The sequence below is a fragment of the Pseudophryne corroboree genome, chromosome 12 (genome assembly GCF_028390025.1).
Source record: "Pseudophryne corroboree isolate aPseCor3 chromosome 12, aPseCor3.hap2, whole genome shotgun sequence".
NCBI lineage: Eukaryota > Metazoa > Chordata > Amphibia > Anura > Myobatrachidae > Pseudophryne > Pseudophryne corroboree.
In genome coordinates, this window is record NC_086455.1 from 107,537,738 (window position 1) to 107,552,981 (window position 15,244).

The 15,244-nt window shown below is 44.9% G+C and overlaps 1 protein-coding gene across 3 annotated transcripts in view; it reads left to right on the forward strand.

The window, feature by feature from the left end:
- The window catches only part of SLC25A21 (solute carrier family 25 member 21), a 1,082,402-nt gene that overhangs the window by 492,571 nt on the left and 574,587 nt on the right, over nucleotides 1–15,244 (forward strand). For 2 of the 3 annotated variants that reach the window (XM_063947851.1, XM_063947850.1), the window contains exon 3: nucleotides 480–528. In XM_063947851.1, the coding sequence (XP_063803921.1) occupies nucleotides 480–528 (49 nt within the window). Of the gene's footprint in view, nucleotides 1–479; nucleotides 529–15,244 lie in introns of those variants that run through there. The other variant, XM_063947852.1, reaches the window with a different exon arrangement.

Genomic DNA, 15,244 nt, shown 5'->3' on the forward strand with positions numbered 1-15,244 from the left:
TTTGAGTGCGCCACAAAAGGGTTTTTTTCTTCTTTCTCTTTGGCTTTTGCGATCATGTCTGAATTAAGCCCATAATGCATTAGTTGCAGTGGATTTTTTTAAAATATTTAAATTTTTTGGTTTATTGTCTTGGGAATACCGGTGCAGTCTCTTTCAAAGAGGAGGGTGCTGGGAATTGATAAGATTTTTTTCCAGCTTCTTTTTTTTTTTTTTTTGGTGGTGTGGAGGGGTTACCATCAATAAGTTTTTATTGAAAATATTGCAAAATCGGGAAAGGATTAAAATAGAGGGAAGGGGAAAGATGGAATAAAAACATGGATACAAGTACAATGCAGAAAATACAACCCAAAAGAGCAATGATATAGGTACAAAAAAGGGATCAAATATGCATATAACATTAACAACATCAAGCCTGAATGTAAAGCCTGTAGACTTTCAAATTTGGTTCTAATGGTCATACGTTTCTCTTTCTCTAACAGGTCTGGTGGAAATATGTCTAATGCACCCACTGGATGTGGTAAAAACCCGGTAAGTCTTTGCTGGAACATGTTGCTTTGAGCATTAACAGTGATAAATCTGCCGACACAAGCTTTAGGGGTCTATTTACTAAACCTTGGATGGAGATAAAGTACCAGCCAATCGGCTCCTAACTGCCATGCCACAGGCTGGGTTTGAAAAATAACAGGAGTCGATTGGCTGGTACTTTATCTTTGTTGACTTTATCTCCATCCAATGCTTAGTAAATAGACCCCTTAGTCACTTATCAGTACTGTACCCTGTATACGTTGTTTAGATACACTCACTAGCAGAGAAGTACTAAGCAGTATCTTATTGTAGAGAGTCAATTATCAGTAGCTAGGGTGTATGAATACAGTACATCTAGTTCCCAGTGCTGCACTACATACCTTGTAGGGTTTGTACTGACCAGAGTGAATAACTTGTCAGTAAATTCTCGGATAGTACCATAAAAAGGTACCTGGTAGATAAATTCTGCTAGAGAGAATGTATCTAACCAATTGTTTTTAGGTAGGATAGGCTAATATAAATTTAAACTTCCAACAAAAATACCACAAAAGTATACTTGCCATTTAAGTGTACCTAAATTAGAGATGAAAAAAATAATAGATAACAGTCAATAAATTTGCGCTCACTAAAATACGTATGGGGATCTCCAGCCCAGAGGCTCTGACTCTACAACACAGCGCATGGGCTGCCGGCCCGGAACTGTAACGGACAGAGTGGGTGATATTGCGGAGGGTGATGTCTGGAAGCTGAACCAATTTAAAAGATGGAGGAAAAAAGAGGATTATTGGAGAGGTGCGTTTGAAGTATCTTAGCCATAAGAAAGAAACCTTCATGTGCATGTAAAGGTTCAGATTGCTGTAAGTTGGGTATGCCAACTTTAAATATCTATCTGTGTGACACTGTTTTGGTGAGCCTTGAGGGACCAGAGTCATTTAGAGGGGGCTGTGCTGGACCATAAAAGAAACCTTTATATGTGGTCCTTACTTCACTTGGGTGTGAGTATGGTACGATATTCTAAACATTCCAACTTTGGGTGGAGGAATAGCCCCCACATCACTTCTTTTTGTGTGACTTACCTTATGTCTTGGAACATACTACACTATATACGGTTGTTCTGTTTCTTCTGATTACATGTCATTGAGGAGATCTTCTGGAATATCCATGGACTTTAGGCAACCATAGAGGAAAATCGAACGCTCCATACAAATCTTCGGAGTATGTTTTACAAGGACTTTTTTTACTCTAATATATGTATATACGTATTTTAGTGAGCACAAATTTATTGACTGTGTTATCTATTATTTTTTGCATTTCACCTATATGTTGGGTGAACATATATACACAGTTATTGTTTTCAGCCCATAGTGTGCGCAGTAACAGATACCCGCTTCCTGTGTTTATAAATTAGAGATGAGTAGTTTGGTTTTTCAGAAATCTGAAAACACCCAAACTTGGCGTTTTCAAGTAGAACAGAGTCCCAACTTACAGTAAGTCTGCTGAGTTCAGGTCTCAAAACGAGGCAAAACATAATTTCCCCAGAAGTCTCGGATTTCACTTGTTTTGGATTGCATAAGTATAAGAATCCCTCCTTTGTGATCAGGAACCATTTCACACAGGAAAGTGTAGGGAGAGAGTGTGGGCTGTAGTTGCTCTCAAAAGACAGCATTAGGATGCAATTCGATTAAAGACTGTTGAAGTAGACAGATGGAGTATGTGAGGTGGGTAATTTCAGTATTTTATATCTCAATTTAAATTGTATTTCAAGAATGTGTGTTTTCGAGAGGCAGCATATAGTACTGTACTTACTGGGCATTGGCATGTCCCCATTAGCTGCATCCCAAAATAATTAAAGTAGAAAAAAATGTTTTTCTGCAGCAGGATACATTGGTTTGCACAGGAAAACATTGGGGTGTAGAATGGATTTTGATCCAGAGGCACCAACAGGCTAAAGCTTTAGGCTGTCCCAGGATGCATTGGGGCCTCCCCTATAAACCCTGCCTCCAGGCACTGAGAGCTCAGTTTTGAGTTGGTGCCTGCAACAGCAGGTCACCTAACAGGAGGGCTGTACTGGGCAGCCCTGAAAAAGCTTTCTAAGAAGATTTCTTCTCTGGTCTGTCAGCACTGTATGTCAGGGTGACACTTCAGTGCTGTACCTCCATCACCTCCTCCGCGGCGTTGCATACTCCCGCTGCTCAGTTCCCAGGTACTTGCAGCGGAGATGCTCCGGCTTAGGCACATGGTCGCAGACGCTCTCCTGGTTCGTGTGGCTGCTACAGGGAGGAGGTAAGAGGGTTACGTTTGCGACCTAGGGAGACAGGTTGCGGCACTGGCATGGACACGGTCTCCAAGCAGGGATCCCACTAGACCACCGGGGCGTCTGACTCTGAGTACAGGTCTAGTGTACTAACACCCCATTTAATAAGACTCACAGTTCCCGGAGTGGAAGTCGAGCACAGAGGAGCTGGCGCTTGACCTGTAGCCCCTCCCCTGGCCCAGGGCGCCATCTTTGAGTAAAATCCAGTGCAGCCTTATTGTTGACTGTGTGTGCCTGTATCTGCTGTGTGATTTCACTTTTTGTGTTTCCTAGATATATCTGTCACTATATTCTGTACCCTGAGGGACTAGGTGCGACTGGGTCATATATATAGTGCAACACAGTATTTATCCGTATACATATAGTATACTGTGTACTCAGTACCATAATACTGGATTTATTCGCAGGTATTGTACTTTGTCTGGCTTTATCGTACTAAGGGGGTAATTCAGACCTGATCGCTGTTCAATGCGTACGAAAGCAGCATTCGCAAGTGTGCGAATGCAACGCAAGAGTATGATCAGCCAGAAAATCATGCCCACCATGCACGAGTGCACAAAAATGTGCAGCAGTGCACAAAAGAGGTGTTTACTATTTTGCATTGTACGACAGCGATGCGTTCGCAAGGTTGCTATTCGCATCGCTTGCAACATGGAGCTTGTCGTACATATGCGTTACATTCGCTAGCTTGCAAATAATCGCACAATGTTTTTTTTTTTTTTACAAATTTAAAAAAACAATTATGCTAAGGAATTGTAATGTGATTAAACAATTAAGTGATCAAACACCGCAAAATGAAGAGTTTGACAACCTAATTGCCAAATAACATTCAGCAATTAAGGCAACAAACATATCGGTTTAATATCTTTGTTTTCCTATTTGCACAATACTGAGAATTTTTAAACATTTTAATTTGTTTTTATATAAAAAAAAATGTTGAATATGTCATTTATTATGATATTGAATAAACAGTGAATGTATGACATGCATTATATACACATTTATTACTTTTGCATACAGTATATGCTTCATCTTTTTGTAAGAGTTTAAAAGGGGAGTGATAAAGTAGCAAACAATCTGCTCCTACCTGCCATGTCACAGGCTGTGTATTTAAAATGGCAGTTAGGAGTTTTCTCTAACGTCCTAGTGGATGCTGGGGACTCCGTAAGGACCATGGGGAAATAGACGGGCTCCGCAGGAGACAGGGCACTTTAAGAAAGAATTAGGACTACTGGTGTGCACTGGCTCCTCCCTCTATACCCCTCCTCCAGTTAGAATCTGTGCCTGGCCGAGCTGGGTGCACTTTAGTTTGCTCTCCTGAGCTTGCTAATAAGAAAGTATTTTGTTGGAATTTTTTATTTTCAGAGAGATCTGCTGGCAACAGGCTCTCTGCTACGTGGATTATAATCCTGTTGAGCATATATACATATATATCTCTCTAAGAGTGCTTTTGTCTTTTAACCATTTATTATACAATAAAATACAATTGACTTTGCATTAATCAATTACCATACATAAAATATCATAGGGCTACTTTGAAACACTATAATATATTATAATTCTGGGACTATATATAATGTATCCTCTCATTTAATAATCATTGCTTTAAATTCTATAGCCAGCTGTTGCTTGAATGAGAAAAGATACTTTTAAATCCTTTTAGTTTCCACTGCTGTGACTTGAGATGTTAAAAGTCCAGATTTAACAGTTAGAAAGTCTCTCCAGTAGATTATTTATCTGAATGAGTATAATTGTACCATATATTCCAAAATCTGTAGATGTTCCTAGATTATGTTTTTATAGATGTATGCAAACTATGGAACAATGGTGCATTTTGCTTCATCAAATTATGGCAACTAGGATTATTGTCCTTGTTATAGCACAGTTGTTAGGACAGCTGTCAGATTATGGATGTTTTATGGATAGTGTATTCTCACCTCACCACAGTCACACACTTGGATGTATAAATCCGGAAAAAAGCAGTGCCCAGCTGCGGTCGCACGCCGCTAGATATACCTTTTGCTGGAGTCGCTTATTTTCCGGAACCAGTCACCTTTTCATTCCCCAGCCGGGGTCAGCGGTGTATTTGGTATGAGTGGCGGTGTCCGGCTGCAGCTACACGCCGCCAAGCCTCTCCTCGTTAGGTGCCGCTCTGCTCTTTCTCTTACTAGAGTGGTATTCAGTGTTTCCGCTGCGGCTCAGAGGTGAAGACAATGTCCCAGGTGTACAGGTGTTTCAAAAGCCCAAATAGTGGATTATCCCTAACGCGTTTCTCCGTTGTGTCCTTATAACGGTTTCCTCAGAAGGTATCTCTGCTACGTGGGACTGAGGGGAGAGAAGCAGACCTACTAACTGCGGATAGGTCATGCTTCTTAGGCTACTGGACACCATTAGCTCCAGAGGGATCGAACACAGGTCGTCCGATCCCGGAGCCGCACCGCCGTCCCCCTCGCAGAGCCAGAAGCCGGCGTGTGAAGCAAGAAGACGTCAAAAGCGGCGGCAGAAGACTCCAGTCTTCATATGAGGTAGCGCACAGCACTGCAGCTGTGCGCCATTGCTCCCACATCAAACCCACACGCTCCGGTCACTGTAGGGTGCAGGGGGGGGGGCGCCCTGGGCAGCAATTAAGTACCTCTTGGCATAAAAGGGCATATATACAGTCGGGCACTGTATATATGCATGAGCCCCCGCCATTATTTTACACAAAATCGCGGGACAGAAGCCCACCGCTGAGGGGGCGGGGCTTCTTCCTCAGCACTCACCAGCGCCATTTTCTCTCCACAGCTCCGCTGAGAGGAAGCTCCCCAGGCTCTCCCCTGCAGATTCACGGTAGAAAGAGGGTAAAAAGAGAGGGGGGGCACATAAATTTAGCGCAATATCAGTATATACAGCAGCTACTGGGTAAACACTAAGTTACTGTGTAATTCCTGGGTCATATAGCGCTGGGGTGTGTGCTGGCATACTCTCTCTCTGTCTCTCCAAAAGGCCTTGTGGGGGTTCTGTCCTCAAATACAGCATCCCCTGTGTGTGTGGTGTGTCGGTACGCTTGTGTCGACATGTTTGACAAGGAAGGCTATGTGGAAGCAAAGCAGGTGCAGATGAATGTGGTGTCTCCGCCGACGGCACCGACACCTGATTGGATGGATATGTGGAAGGTGTTAAATGATAATGTAAACTCCTTGCATAAAAGGCTGGATAAAGCTGATGCCTTGGGACAGTCAGGGTCCCAACCCATGCCTGATCCTACAGCACAGAGGCCGTCAGGGTCTCAGAAGCGCCCACTATCCCAAATTGTTGACACGGATATCGACACGGATTCTGACTCCAGTGTCGATGGCGATGATGCAAAGTTGCAGCCTAAACTGGCTAAAGCCATCCGCTACATGATTATAGCAATGAAGGATGTATTGCACATATCAGAGGTAGACCCTGTCCCTGACAAGAGGGTTTATATGTTTGGGGAGAAAAGGCAAGAAGTGACTTTTCCCCCTTCACATGAGTTAAATGAGTTATGTGAAAAAGCTTGGGATTCTCCTGATAGGAAAATGCAGATTTCCAAACGGTTACTTATGGCGTATCCTTTCCAGCCAACGGACAGGTTACGCTGGGAATCCTCCCCTAGGGTAGACAAAGCTTTGACACGCTTATCTAAGAAGGTAGTCCTGCCGTCACAGGATACGGCCGCCCTAAAAGATCCTGCGGATAGGAAGCAGGAAGGTATCCTTAAGTCCGTTTATACACATTCAGGTACCCTACTAAGGCCGGCAATTGCGTCGGCCTGGATGTGTAGTGCTGTAGCAGCATGGACAGATACTCTGTCTGAGGAGCTTGATACCTTGGACAAGGATACTATATTGCTGACCCTGGGGCATATAAAAGACGCTGTCCTATACATGAGGGATGCCCAGAGAGACATTTGCCTACTGGGCTCTAGAATAAATGCAATGTCAATTTCTGCCAGAAGGGTCCTGTGGACTCGGCAATGGACAGGTGATGCCAACTCAAAAAAGCACATGGAGGGTTTACCTTATAAGGGTGAGGAATAGTTTGGGGACGGTCTCTCGGACCTAGTTTCCACAGCTACGGCTGGGAAGTCAAATTTTTTGCCATATATTCCCTCACAACCTAAGAAAGCACCGTATTACCAAATGCAGTCCTTTCGATCACAAAGAGGCAAGAAAGTCAGAGGTGCGTCCTTTCTTGCCAGAGGCAGGGGTAGAGGAAAGAAGCTGCACAATACAGCTAGTTCCCAGGAACAGAAGTCCTCCACGGCTTCCACTAAATCCACCGCATGACGCTGGGGCTCCACAGGTGGAGCCAGGAGCGGTGGGGGCGCGTCTCCGAAATTTCAGCCACCAGTGGGTTCGCTCACGGGTGGATCCCTGGGCTATACAGATTGTGTCTCAGGGATACAAGCTGGAATTTGAAGTGATGCCCCCTCACCGTTACCTCAAATCGGCCCTGCCAGCTTCCCCCATAGAAAGGGAAGTAGTGTTAGCGGCAATTCACAAATTATATCTCCAGCAGGTGGTGGTAAAGGTTCCCCTCCCTCAACAGGGAAGGGGTTACTATTCCACAATGTTTGTGGTTCCGAAACCGGACGGTTCGGTCAGACCCATATTGAATTTAAAATCCCTGAACATTTACCTGAAAAGGTTCAAGTTCAAGATGGAATCGCTCAGAGCGGTCATTGCAAGCCTGGAAGAGGGGGATTTTATGGTGTCTCTGGACATAAAGGATGCTTACCTGCATGTCCCCATTTATCCACCTCATCAGGAGTACCTCAGATTTGTGGTACAGGACTGTCATTACCAATTCCAGACGTTTCCGTTTGGTCTCTCCACGGCACCGAGAATATTTTCCAAGGTAATGGCAGAAATTATGATGCTTCTGCGAAAGCAAGGAGTTACAATTATCCCATACTTGGACGATCTCCTCATAAAGGCGAGGTCCAGAGAGCAGTTGCTGAACAGCGTATCACTTTCTCTGGAAGTGTAATGGCAACACGGCTGGATTCTAAATTTTCCAAAGTCGCAGTTGGTTCCTACGGCTCATCTGCCTTTCCTAGGCATGATTCTAGACAGACCAGAAAAGGGTTTATCTCCCGATAGAGAGAGCTCAGGAGCTCATGACACTGGTCAGGAACCTATTAAAACCAAAACAGGTGTCAGTGCATCACTGCACTCGAGTCCTGGGAAGGATGGTGGCATCATAAGAGGCCATTCCCTTCGGCAGGTTCCATGCGAGGACCTTTTCAATAGGACTTACTGGACAAGTGGTCCGGATCACATCTTCAGATGCATCGGTTAATCACCCTATCCCCCAGGGCCAGGGTGTTTCTCCTGTGGTGGCTGCAGAGTGCTCACCTTCTCGAGGGCCGCAGATTCGGCATTCAGGACTGGGTCCTGGTGACCACGGATGCAAGCCTCCGAGGGTGGGGAGCAGTCCCACAGGGAAGGAATTTCCAAGGTCTGTGGTCAAGTCAGGAGACTTGCCTTCACATCGCCATCCTGGAATTAAGGGCCGTATACAACGCCCTACGTCAAGCGGAGACCCTGCTTCGCGACCAACCGGTTCTGATTCAGTCAGAAGCCACCAGAATTCTTCGCTGGGCGGGGAATCACGTAAGCGCACTGTCAGCAGTGTTCATCCCGGGAGTGGACAACTGGGAAGCAGACTTCCTCAGCAGGCACGACCTCCACCCGGGAGAGTGGGGACTTCATCAAGAAGTCTCCACGCAGATTGCAAGTCGGTGGGAACTGCCACAGGTGGACGTGATGGCATCCCGCCTCAACAAAAAACTACAGAGGTATTGCGCCAGGTCATGAGACCCTCAGGCGATAGCTGTGGACGCACTGGTGTCATCGTGGGTGTCCAGGTGGTCTATGTATTTCCTCCTCTTCCTCTCATACCCAAGGTGCTGAGAATCATAAGAAAAAGAGGAGTGAGAACAATGCTCATTGTTCCGGATTGGCCAAGAAGGACTTGGTATCCAGATCTGTAAGAAATGCTCACTGAGGACCCGTGGCCTCTACCTCTAAGACAGGACTTGTTGCAACAGGGGCGCTGTCTGTTCCAAGACTTACCGCGGCTGCCTTTGACGGCATAGCGGTTGAACGCCGGATCCTAGCAGAAAAAGGCATTCTGGATGAGGTAATTCCTACGCTGATAAAGGCTAGGAAGGACGGGACGGCTCAACATTATCATTGTATATGGCGGTAATATGTTGCTTGGTGTGAGGCCAGGAATTCCCCTATGGCGGAATTCCAGCTGGGCCGTTTCCTTCACTTCCTACAGTCCGGAGTGGATTTGGGCCTAAAATTGGGTTCCATTAAGGTCCAGATTTCGGCCCTATCCATTTTCTTTCAAAAAGAACTGGCTTCTCTACCTGAAGTTCAGACATTTGTAAAGGGAGTGCTGCATATTCAGTGCCTTTTTGTGCCTCCAGTGGCACCTTGGGATCTTAACGTGGTGTTGAGTTTCCTGAAATCACACTGGTTTGAACCACTCAAAACGGTGGAATTGAAATATCTCACGTGGAATGTGGTCATGCTACTAGCATTAGCTTCGGCTAGGCGTGTGTCAGAATTAGCGGCTTTGTCACATAAAAGCCCCTATCTGGTTTTCCATGCGGATATAGCAGAATTGCGGACCCGTATCCAAAAGTGGTTTCATCCTTTCATATAAACCAACCTATTGTGGTGCCTGTGGCTACTACTGACTTGGAGGATTCCGAGTTACTTGATGTGGTCAGGGCTTTGAAGGTTTATGTAGCCAGGACGGCTAGGGTCAGGAAAACAGAATCTTTGTTTATCCTGTATGCTTCCAACAAGCTTGGTGCTCCTGCTTCAAAGCAAACTATTGCTCGCTGAATCTGTAATACGATTCAGCAGGCTCATTCTGCGGCTGGATTGCCGCTGCCAAAATCAGTTAAGGCCCATTTCACTAGGAAGGTGGGCTCTTCTTGGGCGGCTGCCAGAGGGGTCTATTACAGCTGTGCCGAGCGGCTACTTGGTCAGGTTCAAACACTTTTGCAAAGTTCTACAAGTTTGATACCCTGGCTGAGGAGGACCTTGTGTTTGCTCATTCGGTGCTGCAGAGTCATCCGCACTCTCCCTCCCCTTTGGGAGCATTGGTATAATCCCCATGGTCCTTACGGAGTCCCCAGCATCCACTAGGACGTTAGAGAAAATAAGATTTTACTTACCGGTAAATCTATTTCTCGTAGTCCGTAGTGGTTGCTGGGCGCCCGTCCCAAGTGCGGACTTCTTCTGCAATACTTGTATGTAGTTATTGCTGCAATAAGGGTTATGTTATAGTTGCATCAGGGTTGAACTGATGCTCTGTTGTTGTTCATACTGTTAACTGGGTAAGGTTATCACAAGTTATACGGTGTGATTGGTGTGGCTGGTATGTATCTTGCCCTGGATTACCAAAATCCTTTCCTTGTACTGTCAGCTCTTCCGGGCACAGTTTCTCTAACTGAGGTCTGGAGGAGGGTCATAGAGGGAGGAGCCAGAGCACACCAGAATCCAAATTCTTTCTTAAAGTGCCCATGTCTCCTGCGGAGCCCGTCTATTCCCCATGGTCCTTACGGAGTCCCCAGCATCCACTACGGACTACGAGAAATAGATTTACCGGTAAGTAAAATCTTATTTTTAGCCCATCGTTATACCTAACCCCAGAGGCGTCACTTGGTCTGGTGAGACCTAGGGGTAAATTTACTAAGATGGGAGTTCTATTTAAGATGGGATGTTGCTCATAGCAACCAATCAGATTCTACTTCCCATTTATCTAGCACCTTCTAGAAGATAATACCTGGAATCGAATTGGTTGCCATGGGCAACATCCCATCTTAAATAGAACTCCCATCTTAGTAAATTTACCCCCTGGTGTGCACTTCACATCCACCCTGCATGTCGGGGGTGCACGGTCTCAAAAAGTTGGCGTGTTCTCACAGGAAATCCTGATTGCATCACTCCAGGGGTGTGCCCAGCATTCTGGAGATGATGGGCTACATCTGGAGACTGATCTGTCTGCAGTGCCAGCTCCTCCACTGTGACAGGAACAGAATGTCACACCACAGCACCTGGCTCTGCAGAGGAGACGGCATTTTGGTGTCACCCCCCTCTAAGGGTGGCACCCAGGTGGTCTGCACCCCCATAGTGATGCCACTGTCTAAGTCTTAACCTAAAAATAACACTAAAATGTACTGTCAACATTATGGCAATGTCAATGTGTTTGTTATTGTGATTGCTGTTGCTATCTTTTGTCATACGCAATTGCGATTTATATGATTACAGGTTGAGTATCCAATATCCAAATATCCGAAATACGGAATATTCCGAAATACAGACTTTTTTGAGTAAGAGTGAAATAGTGAAACCTTTGTTTTCTGATGGCTCAATGTACACAAACTTTGTTTAATACACAAAGTTATTAAAAATATTGTATTAAATGACCTTCAGGCTGTGTGTATAAGGTGTATAAGAAACATAAATGAATTGTGTGAATGTACACACACTTTGTTTAATGCACAAAGTTATAAAAAAATATTGGCTAAAATGACCTTCAGGCTGTGTGTATAAGGTGTATATGAAACATAAATGCATTCTGTGCTTAGACTTAGGTCCCATCGCCATGATATCTCAATATGGTATGCATTATTCCAAAATACGGAAAAATCCCATATCCAAAATACCTCTGGTCCCAAACATTTTGGATAAGGGATACTCAACCTGTATATGGGCAGAAGCTAACCTGAGCATAGGGATGCCCACTGGTATCACATCATTTCTGACTGACGGTATACAACTGGCAATACATCATCAGTACCATCGTCACAAATTCAATGCTTCTGAAGATGCGCAAGCTGACCTGCTCTCCTGGAATGCAGTGGGCTCTCCATTAGCAAGTAAGATTGCAACTGCTAATATATGCACACCCAGAAATGCCACCTGAACGGCCATGACACACCTGTGTTTGCCTGACCACTCCCTGTTACCACCCTCAAATGTTGTCTTCCTGTCACTCGTTTTGCGACTAATTCCTCTGTGTGACCGTTATCGCAGTTCACTCGCTGTGCGTGCGCACTGTGACTCCGATGTACGCACAGTAAAAAAACATCGACTTATTTGCGTACAATAGCCTCTTTGTGACCACATCTGAATTAGTCCCTCTGTCCGTATACAGTACTTTAAATTTTGATTTTATCACTGTATAAGGGCCATTCCACTGTCACATACATACTGGACATTTGTAAAAGTTTGAGCTTATCAAATGTGTTAAAACTTAACAAGGAAGTTTAAAAAAAAAAAAAAAATATATAGATGTAATATCAAAGTGTCTAACTAGACTTATTTTTTATGAAGAAATAAAATAAAAATTCTTCATTATACCCGGCCTACACAGTATTACAAAGTTGATTATCACGTGCAGGATGACCAAAGTCCACCACCGTTTTGTAGAGCAAACTTCTACTTGACAGTTCCGCAACGACTATAGGTTGTGTTGTTGTTTTTTTTTTTTTTTTTATGAAAACCTTTGAGAAAGAGCTGTAGTTTAACTCAGTGGTTTCCAAACTCTGTAAACAAAGACTCCCAACAGTTCATGTTTTCCACGTCAACCAGCAGGAGCACAGGTGTATTCATTACTCATGGACACGTTTTAAAAGATCCACAGGTGGAGCTAATTATTTCACTTGTGATTCTGTAAGGAGACCTCTTAAACATTAACTGTTAGGAGTTCTTGAGGACCAAGTTTAGGAACCACTGGTTTACCTTCTCAATCTACATTGAAAACTCAAAAGACACACAGCTACAGATGTGAATAACAGCATGGATAGTATAATGGATAGCATTACTACATTACAACACTGAGGTCTTGGATTCAATTCCCACCGTGGCCGTAGCTGTGTGGAGTTTGTATATTTTCCCCATGCTTGCATTGGTTTCCTCCAGGTACTACTGTTTTCCTCCCACAATCCATAAATATACTGGTATGTTAAATGGCTCCCTACAAAATTATCCCTACTGTTTGTGTACATGCCATATGGAATATAGATTGTAAATTAATCTGGGGCAGGGACCGATATAAATGGCCAAATATTCACTATAAAATGCTGTGTAATATGTATGCGCTATATAAATAACTGTCAAATAATAGTTACATAGTAAGTGAGGTTGAAAAGAGGCAAAATGCCCATCAGGGTAATAAATGAGAATGATGTTAAAGGGCTATTTAAAATTCTCAGATGCCATGGGCTAGCCATTTTCCTGAGGCACGTTGCAATTTATTCATTTGGCACATGATGCACCCCATGGCATATTGCATATGCAGTTGCATGCCCAGGTCCGATCTATTAATCTATTAATTTTACTTTTTACTCATTGCTGGGACAGGTTGTTATTGGAACCGATGTCTCAGAAAATGGCTTTTGATAAACTGTCCCAAAATTACAATTTACATCTCAGTGATATGATGATGTAATCCACGATGTGTCCGTCAATAGCGACTCCCCAAAATCATCTTCTGGCGTGCACTCTTATGTAACTAGCGAAGCCGAACTTGGTCTTGAAAATTCGATTGCAGGTGGCACAGTACAGATGGAGCCTCCGTTATTCAGGCTCCATCTGTGACTAGGCGTGCCCGCCTGGGCGCACCTAGTCACTGTGAGCGTCTCCGTCTGGATGGGCGCACATGCCCGGACATAGACGCTTCCCATTCACTTAAATGGAGAGCATCTCCGTCCGGGCGGGGGCGCGCGCCCAGACATAGACGCTTACAATGGGAAGTGGCTTGTGCATTCACGGCGTGACTAGGCGGACGGATCACCTTGTCACGCCGGGACTGCACGCCTGCGACTATGCAGCGTGAAATGACGGAGGCTCCATCTGCATAACTGTTTACTGGAGTTGACTGTGTAATTATAGGAGGCCTTCGAGCGTGTTTTCTAGATTTGGCATTTGGTGTCAAGATCTTTGTTCTACCTAGGGCAAGTTCCTCCCAAGTGCCGCAAGACAGGCTGCTTGAAGCCAGATGACGCTTCAGGACATTCTTGTACCGCAGGTGTTGACCCCCAGCCTTGCGTTTTACACTTGTAAAGTCTGATTAGAAATGTGACTTCGGCACCTTGAATCATTCAGCCCCACTAGGTGTCCACACCATCTCAACTGACCCCTCATTAGCATGCCGTTCTTCTTGGGTCGACAAAGAATTACAGAAATTCACATGAAGAATTGCCTGAAGGCATTTCAGTTGGAAGCTGTCCAGTCTTCTAATGTCCAATGCACCAAGTCTCAGAGGCATACAGCAACAAGGGTAGGATGCTTGCTTTGTATACAGCCAATATAAGGCCTAATTCAGAGTTGATCGCAGCAGCAAATTTGTTAGCAGTTGGGCAAAACCATGTGCACTGCATTGGGGGCAGATATAACATTTGCAGAGAGAGTTAGATGCGAGTGGGTTATATTGTTTCTGTGCAGGGTAAATACTGGCCGCTTTATTTTTACACTGCAATTTAGATTTCAGTTTGAACACACCCCATCCAAACCTTAACTCTCTCTGCACGTTATATCTGCCCCCCCCCCCCCCTGCAGTGCACATGGTTTTGCCCAACTGCTAACAAATTTACTACTGCGATCAACTCTGAATTTGGCCCATAGGGGGTCATTCCGAGTTGATCGCTAGCTGCATTTGTTCGCAGCGCAGCGATCAGGCTAAAAAATGGCAGTTCTGTGCATGCGTATGCAGCGCAATGTGCACGCGCGACGTACGGGCACAACGAACAATGACGTTTTGCACAGGGTCTAGCGATGCATTTCAGTCGCACTGCTTGCCGCAGAGTGATTGACATAAAGTGGGCGTTTCTGGGTGGCAACTGACCGTTTTCAGGGAGTGTGCGGAAAAACGCAGGCGTGGCTGGGCGAATGCTGTGCGGGTTTGTGATGTCAAAACCAGAACTGAATAGTCTGAAGTGATCGCAAGCGGTGTGTAGGTTTTGAGCTACTCTGAAACTACACAAAAAATTTTTGTAGCCGCTCTGCGATACAACCGTTCGCACTTCTGCTAAGCTAAAATACACTCCCAGTGGGTGGCGGCGTAGCGTTTGCACGGCTGCTAAAAACTGCTAGCGAGCGACCAACTCGGAATGACCCCCTTAGTCTTCAGCTGGAGCTTCTGAGACTTCCATAGTCTCTGATGAGTTTGCCAAATTCAGCAGCAGATTGGCCGATATGTGTAGCAACTTGAGGTAGTTGTCGTCGCATATTAAGTTTCCTAGGTACCAAAACGATTGTACCTCTTCCAGCTGTTTTCCACCCAGGTTGACAACAGTGTCGTTCGTAGATGTACCTTTTGCAGGTTGCTTCAGTATCTGGGTTTTCAACGCGCTTATTACCAAGCCGA